This window comes from Watersipora subatra, chromosome 2 (assembly GCF_963576615.1).
Source record: "Watersipora subatra chromosome 2, tzWatSuba1.1, whole genome shotgun sequence".
Taxonomy (NCBI): Eukaryota; Metazoa; Bryozoa; class Gymnolaemata; order Cheilostomatida; family Watersiporidae; genus Watersipora; species Watersipora subatra.
The window spans coordinates 44,022,716-44,039,638 of NC_088709.1; the positions used below are offsets into that span (position 1 = coordinate 44,022,716).

The window sequence follows — 16,923 nt, forward strand, 5'->3', positions numbered from 1 at the left end:
GCCCAGCTTGTTGTTTATCAAAGGCTCTGTGAGTGAAGGCTATTCGCAAGAGGTGTTCTATTGCTGTTACTAGAGGTCCTCATGGTTTTGCTGTAAACCTTTTACCATCAAACATTTAACTTACCATAGTTAAAGCAACACAATGAATTACATATTTGAATTATACAGTAATATCTTGAGATACAAGTGTCCTGACATACGAACAATTTGAGACTTTTGTCTCGAGATACGAGGCAAATTTGAGATACGAGACGGTTCTCGATGCAGCCGCTAGGTGGCCGAGTATGCGAGAGGTCATTTATGAGAACAGTATTGCTCAGTTGGTTGCTCGTTGATCAGTTTAAATTATAAAAGCCTGCCAAAAGTGAAGGTGAAAATGAATCAAAAAGAGCCGAAAGAAGAGAAGTAAAAAATGGAAATAAAATTAGCAACAAGTTTAGTGTAACTTTAAATTGAAACTTACTTTCAAGCACTTGTATAGTATGCTAAGTTCATGTAACTTAAATTTAAAGTTTATGTTACGTAGTGTCATGAAAGTGTAGTGTACTGAATGTTGTGCTATCAGGTCTCTCTCAAAACGACGTTAGCTGCTACTGTCTGTTTTGAAGATAAGAACTTCATACAGTACTGGACACACTAATTTAGCATTTTATTGCAGATCATAATCATTAGATAGTTATTAGTTACATTGTGAGTGTACGTGGTGAAGCTGAACAAGTAAAATCATGGTTTTAGGTGTTTTTCATATGGTGGGAACGGATTAATTTGTATGTAACATTTTTATATAAGATAGCTTGGTTTGAGATACGATTGAGTTGTCATACGAACTTCGTTTAAACGCTCATTAGCTCGTATCTCAAGGTTTTGCTGTATATTTTATTTTTTTCTCAAACTGTATTATAGCTTAGAGAGTACAGCTGCTGTAATGTATGTAAAGAGGGTTGTAAGGGTGACCTCCCATGTGGTTTTTACTTTTCACAACGGTGTACCTCTCTAACCGCTTATACACCATTATAAGCAAATAATAATAATTTGTTAACCTTTTCTGAGAAGCTAAGGCTAGATGTGATATAATAGCATATTATATTCTGCAGGACCACTGGTATGTGACCTCAAGTACCCTTCCCTTATCCACACATTCACTCACCACAGCACTGCCATAGCAATCAGCGATGATTCTGAGATTATGGTCTGCAATGATGGCCACTCTCTCTATGTCTATGAGGTATAATAAATCTAAACACAGAAGAGCTGGTGAGACACTAACTTTGTTTACCGAACTGGTTATATGTATGAAAACCACCTACAAGGTTGGTCATGGAACACTTTTAACTACCAAACATACCGCATACGTATATTTGCTCATGTCTCTGTCTGATGTCATAGTTTCTGCTTGTTACAGATGTCTATGTGTTCAGGTTTGTTCTCTCCGCTGCCTATCACACAAAATTCTGTTCATGATTTGTGTGTTTGCCGAAACTTTCGGATGCTTCCTATCATTTTCTGGTAAACAAAACTTCTAATGCCAACATCCTCACCATATTAGAAAGCTGAGCAATCAATATGTTTAGGGTTTTGAAATGTAAAAATGTTTATTTATCAGAGAATATCTAAAATGTATTTTTAGTCCGCAACGAAGCTGTTGCTGCAAAGATAGGGTGAACAGAATTTGTTCAGCTAATTTCATCGATCTCCCTAAGTCTTATAGCATTAATTGTATCGAGTATGTGTACACCCTCTGGCTACGAGTGCTCCATGCCTTGGTTTTATACATACCTCAATCTTCTGTCCGCTTTGACGCCGTGTTAACAGGTTAACTCTCAATTTGTTCATTGACTGCTCGGAAAGGTGAAGCTGGCAGTAAATGGTCTGCAGATTTATTGTAAAATATTGTCTGTAACAAAACACGCATTAAGAGCTATTTATTTTTAAAAGCAGACAACTCTTTGTATCACTAAGTTACAGTTTGTGTATGTTAACTGAACCACTCTCTTGACTAACACATAAAAATATTTGGTTAACCGGAAAACTTACTGTATGGTCAACCAGGTTACCACTCCTTTTTTTAAGAAGATTACTTCTGTAATCTAAAATCAAATTTTATGCAGGAATGGAAGCGAATGTAAAGGTAATGCTGATATTTTTCATCATTAATGCTCATATTTCCCAATCATTGAATGCTGGTATTTCCCATTATTAAACGCCAGTATTTCCTATGATTAAATATTGATATTTCCGATCGTTAAAAGCTGCAACTTTCAATTAAATTTCAAATCTTTTTTCAAATTAAGAACTCCTTTGTTGACTGGTTTTTTAATGACAGTACTTGGCTTTCAAACTAAACACAGCTTGTAACTCATTCTAATTTTGCTTTCTGCACTTTTTCTTCCCAAAGCTCACAACCCTATATGTTCGATAGCAAGAGTATGACTTATCAAGATGATGTACGGATGGTTGATGCGGTTTTTCAGGATAATTAGAGTGTAAAATTGACTCAAGTACTACTTTATATTTCAACAATGTATTTTTTATGTTTCAATCCAAGCTCTGCACCTCAAACTAGGTCTCATCTCTGAACATCTACTACGACTACGCAGTCTTTTGAAAGATGATGTTTTATGGGTATCGGCTGCTATTCTACTGTCAAATCACAACACCTTCAAGGCCCGTTGCACACGCTGTCACACTAGTTTCGTTAACCACATGACTGCTAATGTTATAGTTGCCGTTGATGACGAGACACTGCGTGATCTCGACTGGAGACATACCGAACAAAATCCTCTTCTTGGCCGATCCTAACAAATTTTGCGTTCTCTCAGCCTCCTATAGTGTGTGCCTTGTAAGTCAATTACTATACTATATGTAGCTCATACTATAGATCATATGGAGTTGTCATACTCTTTGGCCAGAGTATGACAACTCCATATAATTCTACTAATTAACATAATAGTAGATAAATAAATATGAACTTTATCATCACTGATCAATGCCGTTCAAAGTAAATTATACCATGTAAAGTAAATTAACGACTAGTAAAGTAAAGCTATATACGTATATTAAAAGAAAAAGCTCTTTTTTGTATAACACTGTTTTATAATGTAGTTTAGCAAGGTGTTGGTGTTTGATATAAGATGTAGTGGATTTTCTAGGGAAGTAGGAATGTAAAGAGTAGACAATGGTATGATATAATTTAAGCTGGTAACATACTCATCCTATGGATCATATGTAGTTGTCATACTCTTTGGCCAGATTATGACAACTACATACTCTGGTAATATGGTAGGCTATAATTGGTGAATCTATCAAGAGATTTTTTTACGGTTTTAAGAAACAGTTTGTTTCTAGATTTTTCCTGCAATTGATATCTTCTGCAGTTTTCAGTTGACCGAATCAGGAAGACATCAGTTTGTACCGTGATAGTACAGGAACCTTCACTTATGGATATTCGGCTGTCACCGGACAAGTCAACCCTGCTCTTACACTCTAAGAGCTATGTAAGACTTGTTTCTCTGCCTAACACAGCCACCTTATGCTCCATCACTTCGCTCTCCTATCAGTCATCAGCTCATGATATTGTCGCTGCTGACTTTAACTTTGATGGCAGCAAAGTTGTGGCAGCGCGGGAGAGGATTATTGGTAAGTGTAAAAGGTTCAGCCTTTTTTTATTTGTAAACGCATAAATTCTTTGTAGAAGGACAGAAGTTAAATAAGTTCAAATGTAACCTGAACTACTGTACTTTTTTAAAAGCGCAAAAAGCGTTAATAAGATTTGTGTGCACCATGTATTTTAGATAGCCTTGTCATTGTCTTGTATAAAAGTGGAAGACATCTTCAAAGTAATTTATAGTTGTTTTAGTTCAAAGAGCTTTGTGGATGACCTAGCCTGTCTTGACAAACTGTTGTTTTTGCGGAGTTGTTCTCCCGTCGAGCGGGCGAGCAACACAACAGCTTGTCACAAGACGTACTGCACCTGATGCATCAGCTGCACTGAAAGGAAGTTGTTCTCTTCCGTCTATGCAGCTTGGCTGCGATGTTATGGCGGTCGCTCCATTGGTAATCATAACGGTTTTCGCGCAAAAATTTATGTAGAAAAAATAAGATTATAACGTTTAACCTGCAACCAGCCTCTGCGGTAAACTTTAGTAGAACTTGACAACTTAAGTAACAACAGCGACTAAACATGTCGTTATTTGTGCGCTCAGTCAGTTTTATTTCTATTTTTGTATTAGTCAGTTTTCTTTGTTCTTATAGATTTTATTTTCAATTTATTTTATTCTTAAATTTTACTAACGTTTACAACAAAGACTGGCCTTTGGCTAAACCTTGTAATCTTATTTTTTCTTCATAAATTTTTGCGCGAACTCCGGCATGATTACCAATGGAGCGACCGCCATAACATCGCAGCTAAGCCACATAGACGGAAGAGAACAACTCCCTTTCAGTGCAGCTGATGCATCAGGTGCAGTACGTCTTGTGACAAGCTGTTGTGTTGCTCACCCGCTCGACGGGGGAACAACTCCGCAAAAACAACAGTTTGTCAAGACAAGCTATGGATGACCTAATCATCATATTGTATAGCATGGAAAGACAACTTCAAAGTGATGCAGAGCTATTCTTACAAATCTGTTACAATTTGTCTACACAGGCAGCAACCGGATCTTCTTGCAACTAAAATATACATAGGTCTACATTTACATTTAAAATCCTACAAGTTACTTGACTACGTTTGTAACGGAAGCACCATATATTTCACCAGCCACATGCACAACTAATTATAGCTCTTTATTCTCTGAGATCTGGTAGCTTCCATGCTATATTTCACACAAATTTTTGAAGTGTTACATATTCTTAATAAACGTTGCAGAGAGAATACTTTGTGTGCCGAATAAAAAAAACATTATATTCCATGTAAGTACAAAGCGATAAGAAAATCAATAAAAACATTTTCAAGTTTCAGGTTTATTCATATCAAACAAGAATGATTATCATGACATTTCTTCCAATGTGAAAGAAAGTCAGTAGGCATCTCTTATGGTTTCTGAGTAGTAGACAATTGCGAAATATTTGTGTGTTATGTTTGTACTTCTCTTGGAGATAAATTATTAATATGAAAGTTTTATCAAACTACCAGCAGGAGAGATGGTTATATTTAGTTGGTAGTTATTAAGTGCATATTATATAAGAACATTATTGCTGTCTCAAATGCCTAAACAGCTGTGGTACTTCAAGACAATAAAATAGAAATTATAAACCTTTTTAATATTTGTAAATCAATATTTAAACTTTATTGGTTAGAATTTCATTTAATAAGAATGTTTTTCCATTACTTTATTTGCAATAATTTTGTTTTAAACCAAATTCTTTCTAAATTGAGACTTGCAAGTTAATTTTTACAGATAAAAGCTCAAAAAAAAGAAAAAGGGATCCTAATAAGAACTATTAGTTACAACGTTAAGGTTTGTAAAAAAAAATTGCATCAAGCGTTGCAAAGTAAAACTTGCTTTAATTCAATGCTGCATCTTGACTGATGCTTAGCTATTTCCACGAATATTTGCATTTTCTCTCAAATTACTGTTTGTATTGCTGAACTTCGGTTGACACCAGCTGCTTGCTAAGTGTCTTTAGTGGCCAATATTCAACAATCAATGTCAAGCTCAAGGCGTCATATGCTGACAAGTGTCAGAGTCAATATTACTGGCTGTGGAGTGCTACTAGCAATTTGATTCCATCATCTAGCAGGTGTCGTCAACTGGCAGGTGTCGTCAGGTGTCATAGTTGTGCTGTTCGACTTTCAGATGAAACTAACAAGCATCTAATATTCTTCAGGTGTGTTTGATGCTAAAACTGGAGCGGAAATATGCCAAGCGAAGGTACCATACCCATGTGATATTTGGAGTTGTCTGACTTGTCCCAAACTCAACAAAGCAGTCTCTGTGCTAGAAAATGGTCTCATACATGTATGGGATTTGGATTTTGCTGCTTCTAGCAAAAAGTAAGTGGCCTTTTATGTTTAGTCTGTTTTCTTTTTATTTGTTCTTACAAACCTGTGCATTTAAATTCATTTTAAAGCAATTAACATTGCTGCTGTAGTTTAGGCTGCTTTATTTTGACCAACAGTAGGGCAGTTTTTTAGATTTTTTTTGTCATAATAAGGTATCTTTTTATCACAGGTAAAATTAAAAGGTATTTTTTGTCATCTTGATGGTGCGTATAAAGCATATCTATCATTTACTGGGGCTGAGCAACCATTGAGCCCTCTTGGAGTTATCTTCTTTATGATGCTTTCAACTAGTACTTAATTTCTGATTTAAAAACTGTCTGAAAATAATTCAAAAAACATACTTAGCCACCATTAAACATGTCAGATATGTGTAAGCAATCAGTTATCTCTGCTTTCTCGTAAACATTTTTGATAAATATTTTTAGGGTGGGTTTATTAAGATAAAAATGTTTAGGGTGCCTCTTAGAATAGGTAATACGCATATCGACCCTTAGCGAGGCCTTATAGTCGGAAAACTACTATAAGTTTTCTACCTTGACAATAGTATGAGATTTAAATACAAACACCTAATGCATAGGCCTATTCTATACACAGACTCTTTACGTATCAAAGGAATTAAAAAGGACCCAAATGTCATATTTTGTTGTGCCAGTTTAGCGAAAGATCTTTACTGAGTTATTTATATGTAGCCTAGAATCTTAAAGTAGAAACTAGGTCACTACACTTTTAGTGGGAACTATGTCACTAATCCACAAATAGTAACTACGTCACTAGTCTCAATGTAGTATCTAGGTCAGTAGTCTCTAAGTAATAACTGGATCACTAATTCCCATGTAATAATTAGGTCACGAATGCCCTAGTAACTAGGGCACTACTACCCAAGTAATATCTAGGTAACTAGTCTCTAGTATCTAGGTCACTAATCTTCAAATGGTAGCTAGAACACTAATCATGTTCAACTCCTTGCTAATTTAGACGTCAAAACAATTACTATCCCGGAGAAGTAACTTCATTTTCTTTGAGTCGAGATGGAGCAAGGATGGCTGTGTGCAACAAGAATTACCCTGAGGCTCAGCTGGTTGACTGTAACACTGGACACGTCATTCACAAGTTGTATGATTCATTCTCTGCTGGATCACAACCACTCAGTGTTAGTAACTCTATGTGCCTCTTACAATGTTTAGCCGGGTTGTGCACACAGTTAGAATATATGGCTCTAACAGACTCGTCAGACAGTTTCGGGTTTCAGATTGTATCCAGAGCTATAACCTTTGCTAGTACAATACTAACTCTGTTTGGAAACATAAAAACAATCGATAAAAAGTTTACAACTGCCAAAAACCTATCGGTTTAAAGTACAATTGTTGACTTGAGTTCATTTTAATTTTCAGCAGTGTTGGGGTAACTCCTTATAAGACTTTATAACTAGAAATTCCCCTGTCATGCAGCCCGCGACCTGATAATGGAATAAGTGACAATGGAAAAAAGAAATGGCAGTGCTGGTTGTTGAAAAAGTAGTTGTCAAAAAGTATGTTTTACAACAATAACTCACACTTAATCACACAAAAATATCACACCTAATCTACTACTATCTCAAACCTGTTTTACAGCAATAAAATAAATATTAATTAAAGCTGTAGGCCTAACCTACTGTACTGTATGTAATTTAACAACAATAAGAAAATATGTTTATTATAACTCTGAAATGCAAAATTAGAAGTAAAATGGCAAGCTACTGTGTACTATACGCAGTTTGAAAGTTGGTTGTGTTGAATGTAGAATAGTTTTGATAGCGATCTTTAATAGAAAGCAAGTATGAGCATTCACGCGTCTGGAAGTTTTCTGCAAACTGGAGCAAAATAAAAAAATGTTCTCGTCATAAAGGGGCATTGTAGTTTTGCCCTAGCTTGTACATAGGTTGTAAAGAATTTTGGCTAACATTTTAAATAATTTAATGAAACCTTCGGTAATTGGACAAAAACATAGGCTGATAAACTGTGTACCACAATTTCGTACCTGTAAATCGGTCTACGCCTCAAACGGTTTACGTTTATTACAGAACCCTTCGGATAAACTCGATTAATTATTCTTATAATTAAATCTAACAAAAATATTAGAAACCTTAGCAAGTAAACAATGCCATAGACTGGTGAAATGAGCACGTTTTTCTTGTGAAATGCGCACTGCTAAATAGTTCTACTATCTGTCGCACGGCTTTATTGGCGTAACGTAGGCCGATTTTAACTATTATTAAACCAAGCTTTTCAAGCATTTTGTGGCGATTTTTGGCCGAATTAATCTGTCTATTTATGTATAATCCGATCAGATGGATAAGTTTTAAGATACTGTTTACACTTTTCAAAGACTTGGTAATATATATAAATAGGTTTATAATTATGTGTTTTGTATCGCTATTATACTTAAATGACTCTGCAAAAAATTGGTTAAATTTGTTGATGAGATTTCGATACAAGGGTTTGCGAAATTGTTGATGAATAATTTTCGTAAGTTGTGTGCACATGCATTTATCATAAAAGCTCTCAAACATTCACTCCGCTCGTTTGGTCGTGGGAAAACTATTGCCCTGTTTTGAGTTTGAAACCTGTTTGATGCAGTCCTTTTTCTTGACCTGTAACCATGATTTTGGACAAATGGACAGATGGACGTACAGACTAGTACCCTGGCGGTCCCGTGCACAATGAAAAATTTTCAAATGTTATAAGTATCTGCACAAGTATTTCGAAACATGGCATGGTGGTTGAGAAGTGCAGATAGAAGCGTACCTGGCTGCTAAGCTGAATGAATGGGTTGAGATTTGGTGCAATGCAATCTTTTTTCTCCCATGGCTTTGGGCAGACTGACATGGCTCTTATTATAGTAAAGATTATTGGCAATTATCTGTTCTCCACTCTGAGGCGCACATGCTATAGTTATGGATAGATATCATTGTTTGTGAATAGGAAAACATGGGCGTTAAAGTTTTTAGGGTTAGAGAATACAACTTTAACTTATTAGACTCTTCGTTTTTCGCACGTCTCTGTACCATTAAGTTTTTTAGAAGTTGGCTTCTCATTCTAGTGGTTTGAATTAGTGCTTTTTTATTCAAGAATGGTCAGCATTCTCAGCGATTACAGTACGACTGAGGCCCAATTTTTAGGATGATGGAAACCATTGCAGGTTCAGATTTCTCCTTGCGGTCAGTTTGTGGTGACAAGCTGTGCAAATGATATCGAAGGAACCATAGATTGGTGTAGACTTAGGTCCAACTACGTGTGGAGCTCCTCAGCCTGTAGAGTTACCCACTTCTTTGTCAACTGCTACTCAGGTACACACTCTTGGTATCAAAAAGCTACAAAATGGCCATTTAATATTACGGTACATGTGATTAGTTTATGTAGATTTTTGTTTTACAAAAACTTCTCCTTGAAGATATTGTTAACTATCCAAGTGAAATATAACTCTATTTTATTATCATGTTACGATTGTTCTCTACTTAGCAAGCATTGTATCACACAGCTTTGAGCCTTTCCCCAAGCATGTTTCACTGTGTTATATGTAGTTACATTCAGCACAGATGACAGTGTGGTAGTTGCCTTATCCTGTGTAGACTACACGCCTGCCGACCCTAGCAACAAGTTCTTTGTAGCCCTCTGCTATCAGCTTCAGGTATGCTCATCTCCAATTATATCAAATAGTGTTAAGTATCCTACAGGTAATAATAAATATCTTAGCCTCTGATTGATAATTCAAATTCTCTTTTTATGAATTTTAGGGAAAAGATGTAGGGGAGCATAAAGTCACTCTACCTGATGGAGATATCATAGGTGAACCATTGGTTTATAGTGAGAAAAATTGGATGGTCTGCCTGGTTCAGCCGTGCATTAAGACTAAGTTCTCTGGATTGCTCACTGAGCAGCGGGTTGACAATGTTCAGGTAAGAGTTTAATCTATGTCGCAGTCATATTTTAATCTAATCCAGCGTATTACTCTTTCTACCTGCTTAAAGATTAACTAACATGGAAATGTAGTCGATTTCATCCGAAGGTACTAGTATTGTTCTGTCATTTGCAATTGTCTTTGATGCTTGAGGTGATCTGACCGCCAGGATGTTTCAAGTTCAAAAGCAACAAAACTTGATCGCGGTTAAAACCCGACTTGAACAAGAGAACTATTGTAATATTCTCATTTGATCTAGCCTTTATCCAAAAACACTCTTTTCTATGATTTGACAAAAATGTTCCAGCTACTAGTTCCGGCTACTAGTTCGGGCTATTAGTTCGGGCTACTAGTTCCGGCTACCGGTTCCGGCTACTAGTTCCGGCTACTAGTTCCGGCTACTAGTTCCGGCTACTAGTTCCGGCTACTAGTTTCGGCTACCAGTTCCGGCTACCAGTTCCGGCTACCAGTTCCGGCTACTAGTTCGGGCTACTAGTTCGGGCTACTAGTTCGGGCTACCGGTTGCGGCTACTAGTTCCGGCTACTAGTTCCGGCTACTAGTTCCGGCTACTAGTTCCGGCTACCAGTTCCGGCTACTAGTTTCGGCTACTAGTTCCGGCTACTAGTTTCGGCTACTAGTTCCGGCTACTAGTTCCGGCTACTAGTTCCGGCTACTAGTTCCGGCTACTAGTTCCGGCTACTAGTTCCGACTACTAATTTCGGCTACTAGTTCCGGCTACCAGTTCCGGCTACCAGTTCCGGCTACCAGTTCCGGCTACTAGTTCCGGCTACCAGTTTCGGCTACCAGTTCCGGCTACTAGTTTCGGCTACTAGTTTCGGCTACTAGTTCCGGCTACCGGTTCCGGCTACCGGTTCCGGCTACCAGTTCCGGCTACTAGTTCCGGCTACTAGTTCCGGCTACTAGTTCCAGCTACTAGTTCCGGCTACCGGTTCCGGCTACTAGTTCCGGCTACCGGTTCCGGCTACCGGTTCCGGCTACCGGTTTTGGCTACCGGTTCCGGCTACCAGTTCCGGCTACCAGTTCCGGCTACTAGTTCCGGCTACTAGTTCCAGCTACTAGTTCTGGCTACTAGTTCCGGCTACTAGTTCCGGCTACTAGTTCCAGTCTGAGTAGAACATAGAAGAGTATAGACAATCGTGTAAACATCATTTTATGTAAAGCCTCACTTCCGGTGGTGGCCTACTTTCAGAAAATTTGAATAACTTGCATTGAGCTGAATGTCATTTTACACTTTTTGAAGCTTACAACTAGTGCTAAAAATAAATATTTACTGGAGGACTTTTATATCAGTCTAAACTAGCAAAGAAGTTTAAATTCTAATAATAATTTAAATATTAATTATGATTCAAAAAACGGATTTTACCAATTATATTATATATAATTTTGGAGTTATCTTTTTAAACATATAGGACAGGATAACTCACAATACATGGAAATCAACAACAAAGTAAAGAATGGAGAAGTAGAATTGTGGTGGTTAAGTAACCCTAGCGACTTTTTGAAATGGGTTTTTGGAGGGTGAAGGTTAATGTCTCAGTAATATGTTATTAATTGGAGTCGTGGCATTTCCGCCGCCACAGCTAACTAGCTATAACGTCATTGTCTAAACTCTCAGTCTTCAACTCAGTTTCCAGCTACTAGTGATTTATATTATTTTTTGAGAAATAAGATTAGAATCTCAAACGGAAAAGTGATGACTCATTATATTTGAATAAAGTGAAATTTCTACAAACATAGTTTGTACATTTGATATGAATTATATGTTAAAACGTTTGTATGTTGGATTAACTATTCCTTGAAGAATCCGCTGTTATCCATTAATTCGTTTCATAGCCCAAAAATCTATACTAATGTACTGTTCAAACATACTGCTGGTAAATGCTTATAGCATTAAAACAATGCATTGTATATAATCGTAAAGAGCTAAATGGAATAGTGATAGAATAGCTTAACCTTGAACTAACTTGGCTTACATAGTTTTTATTATATTCATATTCTTTTACATTTTGTAATATTTTAATTATGTTAACAGCAGCAGAAGTTGGAGTACTATTCCAATTTACAAACCATTTGCTGAAAGCTTTTTTAAGCTTTCAGCAAAAGTTGTATTGTAAATTGTTGAAATTCTATTAAACTATTTTACTATTGTAGTAAACTTTAAATTGGAATAGTAAATAGAAACTTGGAATAAAAAACTCGGAAAGCTTTTTTAGCAAATACTGTATAGGCAGCAATATAGATCATGTTTGTTCATTACAGGGTACAGTGTGAAATTTAGAGTTGTCTTATTTTTACTGTAACTAGCATTAGAAATTGAGCGAACAACTCTGCATACTGCCAAGTAATGTTGGCGATGTCTAACGAGTTGGACGCTTATTTGAGGCTAAGTTATTAAATCCTGTGCTTTAAGAGTCTGAACAAAAAAGTTTCCTAGTGCCTCAGGGTTAAGGTACATTATCAGTTTTAAATCGAATTGGTTTACTAGCAAAGGACCATAGCAGTGGTCATTTACCAAAAGTCTGGTAGCTTATTTCTTTTATGATTCTTAGCTAATAAATCAGTTTATTTTAACTCTATGGTATTTATGTTAAATATCATGCTTTATCCTCCTTAGTCATAGAAAACTGTCGAATGCTCACCTCAAATACTCATATATGACAGGCTGAGTTTCATGAGTACACTCTTGTACCTCGTACCACAGTATCTGTAAGTTACTTGATGTTGTAATTGTGTTCATGTCTCTGTCTTTCAACCTGTTTGTCTGTTTCCATCGCTTTTCTGGTGTTGTTCCTTTAGGATATTACATAGCTTGGTGTCTAGTTAAAGGTTATTATTTTGGGATAAATTTTTAGATTCAAATGACCTAGCAGTTGTGAAGTTGTGAGTAAATATGTATGAACATTCATGGATAATATCAATGTTAATAGCTTATAAATTAGTATAAAATGGTATCTACCAAGTCTTTAGACACCACCTATCAGAATAAGTTTTTGCACTGCTCTAGAAGTCATTGCCTGGCAAATTACACAAGTTCTTGCGCATTGCTATAATCTGTAAATATAACAACTTAGATATTGAGTTATTAGCATCCTTCCTCTTTTATTTTGTCATACCTATCTTACCGATCCTCTAAATCTATCTTACCCATTCCCTCAACCTATCTTACCCATTCCCTCAACCTATCTTACCCATTCCCTCAACCTATCTTACCCATTCCCTCAACCTATCTTACCCATCCTCTTAACCTATCTTACCCATCCTCCTAACCCTCACCAAAAATAGAATGCTCAAAGCCAAAACCTATTTTAGTTTCAATATGCACATACATGTAACTACTGCATCAGTATTCAGGAAACACTTAAGAATATTATAGAGCACTTTTTCACCTTTGTTTATATAACGCAGTTTTCAGGCTTTTCTATCTACTAACTTTCTCGCTTTTATTTTTATTTATTATACATCATCTAGTTGTATTTGTGCTTGTAGCAATATTCATGTTACAGCTTTACATCTTCGACATATTCACATCAAGCGCGAGAGACAGGAAGGCTGTCAACTGTTCTGACATGACCAACGAGGAAAAAACCTTTTTCATAAACATGAGAGAGACAGATAAGAATTATCAGCTCATGCTCATCTATGCGAGGGGTGAGAATCTACCAGTAGTGAAAAAACTTGCATCGCACAAATTCTCCAATATAAAACTTGCTCAAATATATGGATGTAAGCTTAATAGAGTTTTCAGCAAGCATCTTCCAAATTTCTCAAAACATTGAAAATAAAAAATAACGTGTTGATGAAAATTGTCAATAATGCATAAAAAACATAATTGACCAAATATAATCAAGCTAAATTAGATTAAATTTTTTATAGTCAAAGTTACGTTGCGCATCTCTATCACTACTAAGCAACAACACAAACCTGTTTTTTAATATATTACTTCATGAATTTGACTTCTCACATTTACTTTAAACATAATTATAGACATAATGCTTGTTATGCTATGTGTGAGTACATGCAGTATGTGTTGTCATTCGTTATCATAGGCTTTTCAACCGGGTTGTGAATAAACACCAACCATATCATACTCTGGTGACCATGGAAAAAGTTTACTCTGTATATCTGGTTGACTATATATTATATACTACTTGTGCAGCTTTAACAAACCTCTCTTTAGTTAATGCTTTACGAACGGATGAACGAATGAACCTCTCTATTGATACATTACAGAAGCGAATCTACAGCAGACTCAAGGGTATACCGTTAATTAAAAGTAGAATTAGATCAAATGGTGTTCAGTATAACCATGCTTTAATGTATACTTAAAATAGCCTAGTATTTAAAACTGTTTGACTGTAAAAACTTGCAGCGCATCTTTGGAGCTCGAACCCAACTTTTTTGCATGTTCATTTTTCCAGAGAAGCCTTGAGGATGTCAACTTCCTGACAGTGTGGTCCAATTTATTGACAATTTTTGGCATGCAGCCATGATCGTACATTCTTGTTCCTATGTATTCTTTTCTCTGCTCATTGAAAACCTTTTTAGCATTTTCCAGTTCAAGTTGGCTTTCGTGAGAGATTTCGGTAGCAATTGTATTAATAAAATAACTTGTATTAGACAATCTGTAAGTCATTTGTTGGTATGTCTATATAATCATATTTAGGTAAGCTTCCGCCATATAATGAAGATGGAACTGTAGATATAGGCCATCCAATGGATAAAGGAATGATTCTTTATGACCTGTTGACCTCAACAGTTCTGCACCACATGTCCGGCTATCTTGACCCAACTGTACCAGCTGATAGGGTTCTTATAAGCAAACACTTGCAGTACGCCATGCATGACTATGTTATGTACGATGGCAAATCAGGTAACATCTACATTTTCCATTCGTCAGTCTTATCTACCTGCTTTGTTAATCCATCAGTCGCATCTATCTGCTTTGTTAATCCTTCAGTCTTGTCTACCTACCGTGTTAATCCTTCAGAGAGAAGCCGTGGTCGAAAGCAGTAGCTCTTGACCACGGCTACCATATATTTTATACTCCATGTAAACTAGTACCCATGCAGTCTAGCGTGCTGTGAGGTCATCAAGTGTGCCAACAAAGCATAGAGAATATGAATATGCCTAATAAATCTAAAACATGATTAGTGCAGGTGTTAGTGTGCAAGGCAGTGAAGCTCATTGTTCCGGGTTCAAATCCCATATGGTGTTTTTTTTTCAACCTTCAACCATGGCTTCGGACCTATGGAAGGACACAACTCTTACTATATTAGATAGTTAGAAAAACTATGTAGAAAAAATATATAGAACTGTAGGCGAATGCCTGGAATGTCACGAGTAATAAAAAGGTTTGTGCACAAATTTTTTTTAATTAAAACATACAACATTTACTATTCTAATTTTTATATGAAGGTATTTGTTTATGTCTGTGTACTGCACGCTGTAGTAGCTGTATTGCCTACTACAGCTCTATACTGATTCCAATAGTCTTGTTGGCCATGCGAGTTTAAAAATTTTGTTTTACAAATGGGCACACATGCTTTTTCTTATATGGCTTAACGAATAATGCTAGCTGAAGTTTAAGTGGACGCCATGAAAGATTGGCGTGTTTAACAAATATGTGCACAATTTATCCCATGATATAGCCAGTTGGACAGTGTAGTGTATTGGATGGCCATGCCTGTCTGCAGAACTGTGCGCAGACCTGACTGGAAACCTAGTGAGCAGCGGATCTTTCATTCCTAAAACTTTATTGCTATAACCGGACACACGGACAGACAGAAACTGAGATTTATTTGTATAGATTATGTACTTCGATCTCTGAATTTAAATATATGGTTTAATTATGAAGTCTTTTAAAAATTGGATGGCTCTGTATCATCTCAGCATTTTTAATGATTTTTTGAGACAACAATTTTCACTTCTTATCTGTGGCACATCAGATAAGTGGTGTGCTTCATTAGCACCACTAGAAACTGTGCGGTTGATGGTGCAGTTTCCTAACATAAACCTGACCTTTTGTAAATATACCTAACTGTTAATACTCTGTTAACAAGTACATATACCAGCTGCACAGGTTCCTAACATTCTAATTTGTGTTCACTTGTTTGCTGATTGCCAGATGAACCCAGATGAGTTTTATATCGTTATAGGTGTCAGAACTGACTCACCCACTGTAAGGTTTCAGGCCTCCTCCATCGCACCAGTTCTCTTATTTGATGGAAACTATATGGCTGTTGTAAATCACTGTAAATCTCTTATCAAGATTGTCAACACAAGAAACGGTCACGAAAAATCTCACTTCCTGCTGCACGGAGAGGCAGTAGATATGCAGAAGGCAACGGATGATAGAACTCTGTACATAAGCACGATTGATGGGAGAGTGCTTGTCATGGTAGTGATACTGGAGTTGTGCGACCCTGTTACCATGCTGATAAGGACACTGCCTTCAAGAGTTGCGAGTAATTAAATGGAAATGATTCTAAATTATCGCTACTTGTTGGTCAGGGATGCAGCTAGTTCGCCTGTTAGTTTTAAAAAGTTGTTCATAGACAGATCTAGTAATACATACGAGTTGATACATCCACCAATAAATAACATAGCTATTTTATAGAATGTGTATTTAGGTTGACTGTAGCATGCGAGCAAATCTTCATGTGCCTATAACAGTATTCTACCAATGCGTTATTTCATTCAGCAATATGTAATCTTGTTTTCTATTAAAAATCTAAAAACGGAAATCACCATCTCATTGCATCTATTTTATTCACATGTTCATTTTATGAAAGTTTTATTTCCTGTGTGTTTGACACCGAGTCTATTTTTGTCCCTTCGACACCAAAGATATTTTGAAGTTTTTCATGACTAATAAAGATTTAATGTCTGTTTGAATTCTGTAAGTTAAGGCATCACCTCTAGCAGCCTAAGCTCTAACTGAGTACATTGTACACACTATACAAAG

The 16,923-nt window shown here is 36.4% G+C and overlaps 1 protein-coding gene across 1 annotated transcript in view; it reads left to right on the forward strand.

The window, feature by feature from the left end:
* LOC137386946 (NACHT and WD repeat domain-containing protein 2-like) overlaps positions 1-16,906 on the forward strand; it is a 48,560-nt gene extending 31,654 nt beyond the window's left edge. Inside the window, exons 19-29 of the mRNA XM_068073188.1 lie at positions 1,095-1,225; positions 2,723-2,839; positions 3,375-3,636; positions 5,827-5,992; positions 6,977-7,151; positions 9,179-9,326; positions 9,561-9,667; positions 9,774-9,935; positions 13,463-13,607; positions 14,623-14,829; positions 16,115-16,906. Of these exons, the coding sequence (XP_067929289.1) occupies positions 1,095-1,225; positions 2,723-2,839; positions 3,375-3,636; positions 5,827-5,992; positions 6,977-7,151; positions 9,179-9,326; positions 9,561-9,667; positions 9,774-9,935; positions 13,463-13,607; positions 14,623-14,829; positions 16,115-16,431 (1,937 nt within the window). The 3' untranslated portion in view covers positions 16,432-16,906. The remainder of the gene's footprint in view (positions 1-1,094; positions 1,226-2,722; positions 2,840-3,374; positions 3,637-5,826; positions 5,993-6,976; positions 7,152-9,178; positions 9,327-9,560; positions 9,668-9,773; positions 9,936-13,462; positions 13,608-14,622; positions 14,830-16,114) is intronic.
* The last annotated feature ends 17 nt before the right edge of the window (positions 16,907-16,923 follow it).